Source organism: Euleptes europaea, chromosome 9, assembly GCF_029931775.1.
Source record: "Euleptes europaea isolate rEulEur1 chromosome 9, rEulEur1.hap1, whole genome shotgun sequence".
Taxonomy (NCBI): domain Eukaryota; kingdom Metazoa; phylum Chordata; class Lepidosauria; order Squamata; family Sphaerodactylidae; genus Euleptes; species Euleptes europaea.
Window position 1 is genome coordinate 76,027,273 of NC_079320.1, and position 14,269 is coordinate 76,041,541.

Sequence of the window (14,269 nt, forward strand, 5' to 3'; positions counted from 1 at the left end):
GAAGCTACTTGCCACAAGGGTGGTGGACCTTGATCGAGTGAGTACACTGAGGAGGGCAAGGCGAGTGTGCTCCACTGCTGCCCTAGGAATTCCTCCACCTACCACCCTCCCGTCATATCTAAAACTTCTCACAACTCCCAGCCACAGGCAAATTTTTATGCTCGCCAGACTGAACGTCCTTCCAACAGCTGAATTGAGCGGCCGATTTAATAAAATCCCATTTTCAGATAGGCTTTGCTCCTGTGCATCAGGAGCAATTGAGTCAATAGACCATCCTTTGTTATTTTGTGATCTGTGGGCTATACCCAGGGCCACCTGGATCGCACCAATCTTATTAAAATACCATCTCCCTGCTGAATCCTGCTGAATCCTGGGTGGCCTCTTATCTGATAAGTGATGTTGATCCAGGAATAACTAAATTTGTTGCAAAATATTTGGTAACAGTAATTTCTCTAAAGGCACGACAAGATTAAAACCATTGTGACCAACGTCATGTTTACCGTTGTAGTTGCTGTTGTATCTGTTGCATTTGTAGAGTGACATGAGTACTATTGCAGTCCCTGCTGTGTCTGTAGAGTAATTGAACTTTGGTCAAATGATCATGATTTTAATGTTTTAAGTATCTTAAGAATCCCAAGTTACTCTTGTTGTTTATTTTAAATGTGTATAGCATAGTATTTTAACTTATATTAATTTATGTATTTGGGCTTAAGACCTTTGGTCAAAAGAGCCTGAAATAAAAGGAGAAGGTATACACGCTCTGTGACTCCAGAATGAGCCAGGATGAACGGTTTAATTCAGGCCAGAAGAGGGATGGGAAAAGCTGGGTTCGTTTTGCATTGAAACAGCATAGAGCTTTTAAGGATTGAGGTATCATGCATACTGAAAAAATTGATCCTGGCTGAAATGGGGAATAAAGGAGGTTAAAGCGACCATGCATAAATGACCTTTGATACCCTTTTTCTGTCATTATGTCTCACCACATGTTTAGGGAGAAAGTGGTATTCACAACCCTCCTGATACACAAGATCGCCATTTTGCCTGAACAGGGGCTTTGTGTATTTTCAACCTCAGCACATGCGTACCAGAACTAAAAATAGGCACAATGCCCCTTGCAGACAAAACGGTAATCGCGAGTCACAGGAGGATCACATGTTCTCACCATAGATGCGTGATGAAACATAATGACTCAAAAGGGCTACTGTAAATAAAATAGTTAGGAGCCCCATGGCACAGAGTGGCAGAGTCAAAAGCTCTGCTCACAACCTAAGTTCGATCCCGATGGAAGTCGGTTTCAGACAGCCGGCTCAAGGTTGACTCAGCCTTCCATCCTTCCAAGGTTGGTAAAGTGAGCACCCAACTTGCTGAGGGTAAAGTGTAGATGACTGGGGAAGGATATGGCAAACCACCCCATAAACATAGTCTGCCTAGTAAATGTTGGGATGTGACGTCACCCCATGGGTCAGTAATGACCCAGTGCTTGCACAGGGGACTCTATCTTTACCTTTTTAAATAAAATAGTTAACTAAAACTACTTACTATCTTCAGCTCAGAAAAGGAAAGGAACAAATGTGGTGGACTTGTGATAAAGCTAAAGACTTTTGGGATATGATATACAATGAACTGAGACTAATAGTACAAAAAAATATACCCAAAACACCAGAAATGATGCTATTAAGTATGATACCTGACGACTTGCTAATACAAAGAACTTTTTTGATTTATGCTACAACAGCTGCGAGACTGCTTTATGCAGCAAAATGGAAGGGGGCAGAAATTCCCGAGAAAAAAGACTGGATTGGGAAAATGTTCGAATTGGTGGAAATGGCAAAACTTACAGCCATTTTAAATGAAAAAGACAAAGTTCGATTCTTAGGGGAATGGGAGGATTGGATGAAATACTGTGAACATGAATTAAAACTGGGGGAAATGGAAGAATACTTATTAATCTGATCTAGAAGATACAATTAATAGTAAGAGTTATAATCATTTAGATTAATAGAAAACGTTCTATGAAAGTTAAATGAATTTATAACAGTTAAGATCAGACCAATTACGATGGGATGAATATTTTATTAAGAGGCGGAGAGAGGTGATGGGGAAGTCATAAATTTTCCTCTAATTTGTTTTTTTTTTGTTATGAATTCAAGAAATTATAACAACATAGAGTTAGAATTTTGATTTTGAATTTCATATTGCTTTTATTGTTGTTTACTATCATGGAAAATTTGTATTATAAAAACCAATAAAATTATTATTAAAAAAAAAAAGAAAAGGAAAGGAACAAAGAGGTTCTGCTTTGTGCTATCATGGGGAAATGGAGTCCTGACATATGCAGGGGTTCTCACATATTTCAACAAAGGAAGCTCACTGGTGTAACACAGATTTCCACTGAAATGAAAGAGGGGAACTTTTCTAGATGGAGATTCCCCGGCACATTTAAGAGCTACCCTGCGATGGCTGGATCGAGCCTTTAAGCAGGCCATCAGTGAAGATAAGCTCTGAATTCCTCGGAAAATGCCGTTCCCAGAGTTTTGAATTCCTGTACTTCAGGGTAGAACCCAACTAATTGACAGAGGGCAGCGCACAAACCAGCAGAGGATTTTTTTTGTTTAATTGTCTTTGCAGCTTGTTGCTAAAGGTGGTAAAGTCTGATGCTAGACACAGGCGCTGGGCTCGAGTATGAGAGTTTCCATTTACCCAGTGGTGTATGGGGAGTTTAAAACAAGAGGATCTATAACATATCCCCCTGTTGTATGTCATTTAAACTGCTCCTTTTTCATGCAGATGCCAATGTTAACAGGAATCACTAATCTTAAGCAAATACAGGGAATAAGTCTGAAGAACAGTTTAGAACTGATGTGAACGTTGAGGAACCACAGGGCGCTGTATGAGTAGAATACAGGTATGAGTTTCATAATTTCCTGCATTGTGCAGGGGGTTGGACTAGATGACCCTGGTGGTCCCTTCCAACTCTATGATTCTATGAAGTTATGATAGGAGAAGGGGCTAATAACTGGGATTCCAACTCTATGATTCTATGGTTATATGATTATGATAATCAAACATTCTACGTTAGAAACACCTTGCCTAGCATGCCAGGTAGAACGTTCTAGAAAGGCCTTATCCCTTATGCTCATGGCAGATAGGGCTATCCATGACTACTAGTTAAAATGGATACTAGTCATGATGCATACCTATTCTCTACATTATCAGAGGAGCACACCTATTATATTAGGTGCTGTGGAACACAGGCAGGATGGGGCTGCTGCAGTTGTCTTGTTTGTGGGCTTCCTAGAGGCACTGGTTAGCCACTGTGAGAACAGACTGCTGGACTTGATGGGCCTTGGTCTGATCCAACATGCCTTTATTATGTTCTTATGTTCTAATGTGTCACCTTTCCATGAGTTTTCCAATAGCATATATGTCGACAGAAATTCCAAAATATTCTAAAATACGAAAAGATCTGAAATGCGGACCATCTCTAGTCCCAAGCAGTCTGAATAAGGAAGGCTCAACCTGTACATGCATTTCTATCTTTGCTCAACTCACAGTGGGGCATTGGTGTTGAAATCTGAATGTTTTTGTTGTTGTTGTTTGTTTTGAAACTATAAGTGGCAACTCTATGATCTGAAAACAGGCTATGGCTTTTGCTAAATTTGGAAGTGTTCGGTGTACATTCACATCTTTCAGCTGATATAGTCATAGTGGTGAGGACCAGTTGCTTAGTGCAATGCACATCACACCTATTCTCCTACTCATACATCTTTGCAAGCACAGGACTTGGCAGTGGTGAACTGGAATGAAAACCTTTGTAGGGGAAAAGTGCTGTCAAGTCACAGCCAAAGTCACAGGAAATGTCAGGTTTTCAAGGAAAGAGACTAACACAGGTGGTTTGCCATCGCTTGCCTCTGCATAGCAACCCTGGACTTCCTTGGTGGTCTCCCATCCAAGTACTAACCAGGACTGTCCCTGATTAGCTTCTGGGATCTGATGAGATCAGGCTAGCCTGGACCATCCACATCAGGGAATAAGAAACAACAGAGAAGTACATTTACATGTACATTTACTCGCAATAAGGGGGACAAACTATGGGTGGATAGGTACTGGCTGGATATTAGGGGGGGAATTACAGTAAGAGTAGTTCAGCAGTGGAATTGGCTGCCTAGGGAGGTGGTGAGCTCCTCCCTCACTGGCAGTCTTCAAGCAGAGGCTGGACAAACACTTGTCAGCGATGCTCTAGGGCTGATCCTGCATTGAGCAGGCGGTTGGACTAGATGGCCTGTATGGCCCCTTCCAACTCTATGATTCTATGTAATAAGGAGGAAATGCCACATGCCATCACCAATAATGGGCACCCTTATCCTTCTGCCCCCTCTCTTCCACCTGTTGAGACTGGCCTTGTTTTATTTGTTTCTGCACAGCCTGCAACACAAAAGTATGGAGGGGAGGGTGAATTTCAGCTGACTGCCGGGGGAATTCTCTTCCCAAACTTTCCAATTAAAATAGACCTTAAAAAAATGAGTTAACATGTTGCCATTTCACACTGGTTGAAGTTCAACAGTAAACATCTGAAGTGGCAAATCAGCAACAAAGACAGAGTTTTTAAAAAATGAAAATGTGTTTCTTGTTTGAGAGGAAGGGAAGGGAAGGAAATCCAGTGTGGACCCAGATTAAAAGCCAACCACGTAAAACCCTATAGACTATTTAGATTCTAAACAAACACAACCCATGAGTAGTCAGCAGGCTTCAGTTCCCATGTTTTCTACATCAGAACAATCCTTTAATTCTAGAGATGAAACTAAGCAGAATCATATGCTGTACAGTATATTTTAGTGCCAGGACAAGTAGGCTTAAAAGCTGGAATTGAAGAATAGGGGAAAAGGGGGGAAAACTCTCCCTCAAATGTCAAATGTTACATTTACAACCTAGCAAAAGTACACTGCCTCTTATTCTGACATTGCCTACAGGCCAGTGCCAACAGTAATTACTGGAGGCAGATGACATGCTGCGATGGAAAAGTCAAAGTTAGACAGTGACAAAAGATGGCCCATTTCGGTACAGCACTGTTTCCATCACAACGGCTCCCCCTTTCTATAGGGCTCAAGTTGGTGTTTGATACTGAGTAGAAGAAACTTATCAGTCTTCACCTAACTCTAGGGATCAGAGCTGGGAAACAGATACGAAAAACAAATGGGGAACTCACAAGGGATTTTGGGGTCACTTCATTTCCCCGTATTGCTTTCCTCGCACTATTTTCTCTTTCTCTCCTCCAGGCAGCCCCATATTCTCTCCCCTTCCCCTGCTTCCTTTTCTCCTTCTCACTCTCCAACCATGCGTATGTCTGTCCCCCAGTCTTTGGGCTTTATTTATATTTTCTTTACTTCATTTATACTCTATCTCTCTCCCAAATGGGGACCCAAAGCGGCTGAAGTGAGGGGCTGTGGCTCAGTGGCAGAGCATCTGCTTGGCACGCAGAAGGTCCCAGGTTCAACCCCCGGCATCTCCAGTTAAAGGGACTAGGCAAGTAGGTGATGGAAAGACCTCTGCCTGAGACCCTGGAGAGCCGCTGCCGGTCTAAGTAGACAATACTGACTTTAATGGATCAAGGGTCTGATTCGTGTGTTTATATGTTTTACATCTTTCTCCTCTCCTCCATTTTATCCTCATAACAAACCTGTGAGGTATATTACGTTGAGACAGAATACCTGGCCCAAGGTCACCCAGCAAGAACCCATGGCAGAGTGGGGTTTCGAACCTGGGTTTCCCAGATCCTAGTCTGACACTATACCACACTGGCTCTCAGGCCCTGCCCCAGCAGTTTCTACCTGGGATAAGTGGGTCCAAGTGGCAAAAGTTCTGTGGTAGCAAGGCCGTAAGGTGAACAGTGTGGCAGCAACTGCTAGACCTGGCCAAGTTGGGTAAATTGTGTGGAGGCTGCTACTGGGCCTAGGCAAGCTGTATGGCATTGCATTATCTAGTAGCCGCCACCACACCTGGGAGAATCGTGCAAATTGCATAGTAGCAAATTGCCTGGTGCTTGCTACTGGCCCTGATGAGTCTTTCTTCCAGGGCATGAGGGAAGGGAGCAGGGGTGGATTGAGAGGCCAAAACAGACCTGGAAGCCCCCCTAATATTTACTGACAGAAACCACGGTTTGAAGGCTGGCAGTATTGTTGTGGCTGCTTAGCAACACCCACATTGACAACTGAGATCTCACTGGTGTTCTTTTCTTCAAGGGTACAGGCAGTACTATTATTTGGGGGAAAGGGTTAACCCAGTGGTGTTTTTTTTTTTTTTAGATTTCAGATTTTTCTGCAAACCTAGAGCTTTTCCCCGCTTTGTACATGGATCTATCTTGTCTGTTCATCAGTCTCTGGATTTAAGAATCCACAAATGGGGCCATGTTGAGAATGAAATATATTGATGTTTATTTATCACAGATGTATTCATAAGGCTTCCCGTTACAGTATTAAACCGACTAAAAAAGCATTGGATAACAGTTGTAGATAAATTCTTGCGTTTTAAATATTGCACTTCTTTGAGAGGCACAAGCTGAAATCCTGATAAGTAAGCCGTCCTTACAAGATATAAAAATGAAAGCCCAGCCAACGCTCTGAAAAAAAACAAAAAACTGGATAGAGTCCAATGCTTTCTCGAATTGAGGAATTTTTACTATCTTTCCCTGGCAGCAACTTTTGCACTCCAGAGTCAGGAGAACCTCCAGGACTGGTGCGGCATGCGGTGGGGATGCAGCCACCAAAGGGGAAAGCAACACATATTGCCCTCCTTCATTAGGGTTAACTTTTGCTCCATTCGTGGAGCTTCTTCCATCTGTGTGGTTTTGTATGACTGCCCCTTCCCCGTCTCGCTTTGGCCCATCTTAGGCTGGTTCCAAACCTCCCTTCGCCCCCCAGAGAAAGAGCTTTTCAGAGGGTACAGGGGGCTGCTTGGGGAAGGGAAAGGCAACAAAAACTCACTCAGCTCATGCAAAGAATGGATGTTCTTTCGCTATTTAACCTTCAGTATAGCTGACCGGGCTGTAAACTCTGCCTGGAAGCGTATCGCCCCAACTGAACCGTCTTTTATCTCTCATATAAAAATCTAAAATGGTACCCTACGCTCTGCAAACAAATACCGCAGTCAGAGCCTTCAAAGATATGAGCATTCCTTAAAGCAGAATAACTAAGGAAAGAATAACTAGCAATTCTTCCTCACTCAAGTATATTATTATTGTTGTTGTTGTTGCTGCTGTTGTTAGGGAAAGGCGATGGAAAAACAGCTCCACTCCGCCACTCTGTTGTATTACTACTACTACGACTACAACTACTACTTCTACTACTAACAATAATAATAAGTCCTTTTCCTTTAGCATAGGAAGCATTTAGCATTAATGTGTCTGTCCTGGGAAAAGGAAATCACAAGAAAAAGCATCAACTGCCAATATAAATCTCCAAAAGAAGCAAACAGGAAAACCAAAGAACTGAACCCATGCAGAATTTGAAGCGAGACTGATACATCAGCCGCCCACTCTCACATCTACACAAATACAGTTGGTATAGATATTGTTTCACTTGCAACTATCAGCCCATACTCTGACATTCGGTCACCGAGGGGCTCAGTCCAATGAACAGCAAAATCAATACCACCGACTTCAAAAGGTTTCCGATCCCGGGAACTAAAATGAGAGGGCAGCAGGAAATTGGTCAGAGCTGTTCTACAAGATCCAATAAGAAAGTTAAAAAGGACACTGCTTTGTCCCTAATTTAAACACACAGCAACAACAAAACAAAAGACAAGACTGTGGGGGGGGGGGGGAATAATTTCCGTTCAACCGCTGAAAAAATTACACAATATAAAACTGCTGGAAAATTAAACACTGCAGGTAAATGCAACGCGGGTTTGTCCTTGATATCAACCCCCCCCCCTCCAAGTTTAAATGAGACATTATGGTGGTATTCTCTACAATGGAATGGGGAAAGCTTTTTCCCCTCTTAATAATTCACATGCCTTTGGAATGTGGCAATACAGTATATTACATGTGTGTGTGTATGATATCAGAAGACTACTACAAAAGGCAAATCCTGATATTGGCGTCTCCTGTCAATGGTCATTATCCAGTGAGGACAATTGGAGCTAGGAATCTCTCCTTGCACATAGGCTTGTACTAGAGGATCTCTGGGCCTTCCACAGCATACCATGGGACATGGTGGGATCGAGTGCCTTTTGCATAAACACTTTGTTGGGCATTCCTCCCTCCCCCTTCACCATAATAGGAATCTTTGAAGAAAGCAAAGTTTGCAGTTTGCAAAAAATACCTTGGGAAAAGACATCATCTAGAGAAGAACTTCAATGCCTATTTTCTTTTGGCTGATGCAGAACACAAACCATTCCTGAAGTCGTAACAGACTGTTAAAAAGCACAACCTCCCCCCCCCCAAAAAAAAAAAAAAACTAAACAAAGATAACATCTCTTTCTCAGGGATATTTAAGTAGGTTCTGCCAGCTCTGGGCTGGTATTTTTTTTTTTTTTAGATGTATCAACTCTCTCAGCAATACTGTTTAAAATCAAAGTCTGATGCTTTTTTTTAAAAAAAAAGAGTTATATTGTTATTTTTCTGTTATTACATTTGGCCAGTTAACATTAAAATATTACAAGCACAATTGAGTCCAAGTTCAGCACGCCTGAAGTCCCCGAGGGCTTCATTGTGACTGGACCGAGCTCTTTGAAGCTGAATTTATGCGGCCGTCTTTTCCCAACTGACCTCTTGGTAAGTCTACTTTGTGCGGACTCGCTCGTGTAAATCGAGTGTCGTGTGGGTGTGGGTGTGTGTCGTGTTTGCCCCTACCATTTTCCATATGCTCTGCCTCACCAACACTGCCATCCGGCGTAGTCCTTTCGTAGTTGTCCTCTGGGAGTGGAAGGGCACCCAGCCTTGGCCCGGAAGAGCTCTTACTGCTTGGTGTTTCTGACTCCTCCAGACCGCTGTCATAGCAACTCTGCAATGACCCTTGATGCGGGTCTTGGGGCTGACTCACAACTGAAAACGTCACTCTACGGAACGGCTGCAAGAGAAAAGAGTCTGAATGTCACTTTGGAAGGCAGGGTCGTCGAGAAAGCCATTCTTAACAACACACACACAAAACCCCGATTCCACCAAACATAAATCGAGCCCCGTCCCCCCATTATCTGACTAGGGATCTAAACCTGTACCGTGAACCTTTGGTGTCAGGGTAGGCAGACTTCTTCTAAATGTAGGGTTCCCGGCTCTGTGTGGGAAAATACCCGGAGGGTTTGGGGGCGGAGCCTGAGGAGGGTGGAGTTTGGGGAGCGGAGGGACATCAGTGTTTTTAAGCAGAGGCTAGATGGCCATCTGTCAGCAATTGAAAAAAAAAAGGGGGGGGAGAAAAAAAAACCACACCTGAAAGTAGAACGAAACCAAAGGGGCTGAGCTAGACCTATTAAAATATCAACCAATATATGTGTTTTATTAATATGGTGCACAAGTATGTTAAAAACACATTAAAAAGCCTTTTGGACAGAGAAAAACAAGGATGAAAAAGTCAATGAGTTTATCTTTCATAAATATTTTTTCTTTTTTTCTTTCACACTTGTTGATGCTTTCTTTCACACTTGTTGATGCATACACATCCTGAGAAGCTTGACATCATATACAAGGTGCGAACTGTGGGCCATGAGTAATACAAGTGAAATAAACATTCCTTCACAAAGCCACACATAATAAAAGGCGTTTACATGTATATTTTTACCTTGTATTACGTTAGTGGGGATGTCAGGATGTGTATTAGATAATAATTTTATATGTGACCACAGGGGAAGGCCTAGTTAAGGCTGAAAGGCATCTGTCTTAGTTTGGTCATTGTATAGATATAAATCGACTGTAATTTTTGTTTTAATTGGGATTTTAATGTTTGAAATTTAGATTCTTATTGTTGGTGTAGTGATGTTTTTATATGATGCTACCCGCTCTGGGCCAGCTTCGGCCGGGGAGGGCAGGTTATAAATCACAAAATAAATACATAAAAATAAATAAATAAATATGCTGTATGTAAATGTTTATTGTTTTTTAGTTAGCCTACATTGTAGGCCCTGTGTTTTTAACATAATTGTGCACCATATTAATAAAACAGATACATTTGTTTACATTTTAATAGGCTTAGCTTAACCCCTTTGGTTTCGTTCCATCTGTCAGCAATGCTGATTCTATTACCTTAGGCAGATCATGAGAGGGAGGGCATCTTGGCCATCTTTTGGGCATGGAGTAGGGGGTCACTGGGTATGTGGGGGGGGGGAGTTGTGAATTTCCTGCACTGTGCAGGGGGTTGGAGTAGATGACCCTGGTGGTACCTTCCAACTCTATGATTCTATGATCAGTTGTAATCCCAGGAGATCACCAGCTACCACTTGGAGGCTGACAACCTATCTACATGTCTGGCACATGATGAATGACCTACAGGCACAATTCCTGCCCTCAAAGTTAATATTGAAAGTTTCTGAATATATTGCCTGTTCGGAAAGTGTGACACATGCCTCTCAGGGGAGTCATGAAGCTGGTTCACACATACATCATATTACTTAATTCCCCTATACTGGGCTACTGTTCACCAAGGTGGGAAATTAATTGTGTGATCTGACTCCAAGAGGGGAATAACATATTTGGGGTTATGTGAAGGGATTGGGAAGTTCTCTCTGTGGAATCAGATCTGTGACAGTCCATGCCGTGATTCGCTCATGCACGTTATCATGTGATGTTGCAGTCATCACATGATGAGTAAAAAAGAAGCACCTCTATGTTGAATTGTAATAACAGGAAAACAAATAACATAGACTGACCACAACATTTGGTAAACTAGTGATGTGCAATAATAACACCAATTATATGTGCACATGGAACATCTCAAATTCTCAGGTAAGTGTTCTCAAATAAGAACACACAGGTAAGTACACAAAGTCAAGATTCAACAAAGAGCTGTGAATAACGTAATAAATGATGTCAAATCTTCTTATAATAAACACATCTTGTGAAGACCCAGCAAAGGCGAAACGACAGCCTTCTAGAAGAAATCTTCCGTTTCGTCATGTGACTTCATCAGTTTCTTATGCCTCATAATATATTTGTGCTAAATAACATCTTGTAGCTCTCCGCTTACATCCATCATATGTTCTATTACCGGTCCTTGAAATGTTCCAGAGCCGGAGTAATAGAACATATGATGGATGTAAGCTGAGAGCTACAAGATGTTATTTAGCCCGTATATGTTATGGGATTTATTCTAGAAGACCGTCTTTTCGCCTTAGCTGGGTCTTCCCAAGACGTTTTTTATTATAAAAAGATTTGACATCATTTATGTTATTACATTATTCACAGCTCTTTGAGATTGCTGAATCTTGACTTTGTGTACTTACCTATGAGTACTTATTTGAGAACACTTACTTGAGAATTTGAGATGTTCCATGTGCACATATAACTAGTGTTATCACACATCATTTGTTTACCAAATGTTGTGGTCAGTCTATGTTATGTTTCCCTGTCCTCAAATGATGAGCATGCAGGGTGAAAAAAGCCCACAAAGATAGAAGTTTTGGAGACCATAAATCCTCCTCTTGGGTTTTCAGTATGGCATAGGAAGATAGGAGGAGCCTTGATGGATCAGGACCAGTATTCCATTCAGCCCAGCGTTCTCTTCATGCAGTGGCCAACTAGTGGCCCTGGAGAGCCAAACAGGATGTGGAGACCAAGGTATCTTTTACGTGTTGCCTGCTAGCATTGACATTCAGAAGCAAGTATCCCTGTTCCAGGGCACTGCGGTGGGGGGGGGGGGGGAGGTGAATCGCACAATGGAAGCAAGAGCTCCTAAATGTTACTGGGGGAAAGAAGGGGCAGAAGTCTCAATGGGATGATGATGAAGAAGAGTTGGTTTTGATACCTTGCTTTTCTTTTCCGTAAGGAGTTTCAAAGTGGCTTATAACCGCCTTCCCTCCCCTCCCTCGCACCAGGCACCTTGTGAGGTAGGTGGGGCTGAGAGAGTTCTGAGAGAACTGAGACTGGCCCAAGGTCACCCAGCAGGCCTCATGTGAAGGAATGGGGAATCGAACCCAGTTCTCCAGTTGAGAGCCCACCACTCTTATCCACTATACCACTACACCATGGGTTGTTGCAACCCATGGAGGACACTGTTTCTTGAGCAAGCTGCTAATATGTCTTGCCAGAGTGAGGAGACAGGACTCCAAAGCTCTAACCCTTGCAGTTATCATGTGATGATGGCTGGAAAGTGACTCTTTACTTCCCAGAAGGTTTTTGCTTCCTGGGATCCTCTCCCAAAGATGCTATAGAGAATGTTGTGATCAAACATGAGGTGGCTGCCTCCTGCTGGTTTTCTTTGACCCTAGGCTAAGAACAGGTGCCCTGTGGCGCAGAGTGGTAAGCTGCAGTACTGCAGTCCAAGCTCTGCTCACGACCTGAGTTCGATCCCGACGGAAGTTGGTTTCAGGTAGCCGGCTCAAGGTTGACTCAGCCTTCCATCCTTCCGAGGTCGGTAAAATGAGTACCCAGCTTGCTGGGGGTAAAGGGAAGATGACTGGGGAAAGCACGGGCAAACCACCCCATAAACAAAGTCTGCCTAGGAAACGTCGGGATGTGACGTCACCCCATGGGTCAGGAATGACCCGGCGCTTGCACAGGGGACCTTTACCTTTTAGGCTAAGAACACTGTAAGCAAGTCTGGTCAAGTGGTTAAAACGTTGGGTCAAGGAATAAAGAAATCCAAGTTCAACCCCCCCCCCCTTTGCCATTGTGTCAAGTCTTTAAGGTGCTACTGGACTCTTGCTCTTTTCTACTGCTACAGACAGACTATCATGACTACCCATCATGAGCTATCTCCTTAAAGGAAGTTGTGATGGAAATGTAATGAACAAGCATATAAAGAAATAGAACTGAAAGTTGCCAAACCAAGATCTGCTTTATCACAGTTCCACCCGTAGATATTAAAAACAATTTTCTCCAGGACTAAAAAAAGTTCATTAAGATTCTGTACAGCAGAACTGATTTTGCTGCACATTCGCTCCATTCAGAGATATTTATTTACGAACATCTAAACTGCTTTTCGCACACACAACAAAACTGGGCATCTAAACTGCTTTTCGCACACACAACAAGTCTCTGCCACAGTGCAACAATATCCAGTGACATGTGGGCTCCATCAGTCATTCACACGTGCATTATCCTGTGCGGACAAGCCAATCCAGTTGCAAAGGATTGCTAATATGGAATAGCTGGATCACAATATCCAACAATGTGTGGATGCAGCCTGACTTTGCCCTAGGTTGGCAAGAGTGATTCAAGACACAGTCTCTACCCTGAAAACAAATGAAGAAGAAGAAGAAGAAGAAGAAGAAGAGTTGGTTTTTATATGCTGACTTTCTCCCCCACTTAAGGAAGACTCAAACTGTCTTACAATCACCTTTCTTTCCCCTCCTGAGAACAAACACCCTGTGAGGTAGGTAGGGCTGAGAGAGTGTGACTAGCTCAAAGTCACCCAGCTGGCTTCATGTGTCAGAGTGGGGATACAAACCCAGTAAGCCTCTGCCACTCATGTGGAGGAGTGGGGAACCAAACCCAGTTCTCCAGATCAGAGACCACCACTCCAAACCACCACTCTCAGCATGAGCCAGGCTACAAGTGATATTGGGAGTTCTATGATCGCATGCCCTGATTTGTAATTTATAAATAGCTGGGGGGGGGGGCTATCTGTGTGTATGTATGTGTGGCCATTTATGCATGGCTGTTTCCTCGTGGCCACTTCAGGGCTTTGCTTTGATTAGGCTTGCATTTTCTGACTGTCAGAGATCACCTTGCTCTCCCCGCGTGGGTCTGCATGTTTTCCCTGCATTGTCTGAATGCTGGCTAAATACAAATGCAAAAAATGCACGGGCAAAACACGCAGAAGCATGCGGGGAGAGCGAGGCGACCTCTGACAGCCGGAAAATGCAAGCCTAATCAAAGCAAAGCCCCAATGTAGTTGGTGGGGTGGCCGCAAGGAAACAGTCATGCACCAATGGCCTGTGTGTGTTTCCCTCTGCTAGAACTAAAAGCATCCCAAGGAGGGCATTTTCTAGCAGGGAAACGGAATGGGAGGAGATCCTCCTCCCCCCCACCCGCCAGTACAACAGAACTGATCTATAGACACTGCCCCCCTCGCCCCCACAAATGCTTTTCAAGGACAAAAACGCATTGAGAATTCTGGCTAGG

General features: G+C 43.2%; 1 protein-coding gene across 1 annotated transcript in view; it reads right to left on the reverse strand.

The window, feature by feature from the left end:
* The window catches only part of PCDH7 (protocadherin 7), a 465,455-nt gene that overhangs the window by 233,595 nt on the left and 217,591 nt on the right, over positions 1 to 14,269 (reverse strand). Inside the window, exon 2 of the mRNA XM_056855186.1 lies at positions 8,849 to 9,065. Within this exon, the coding sequence (XP_056711164.1) occupies positions 8,849 to 9,065 (217 nt within the window). The remainder of the gene's footprint in view (positions 1 to 8,848; positions 9,066 to 14,269) is intronic.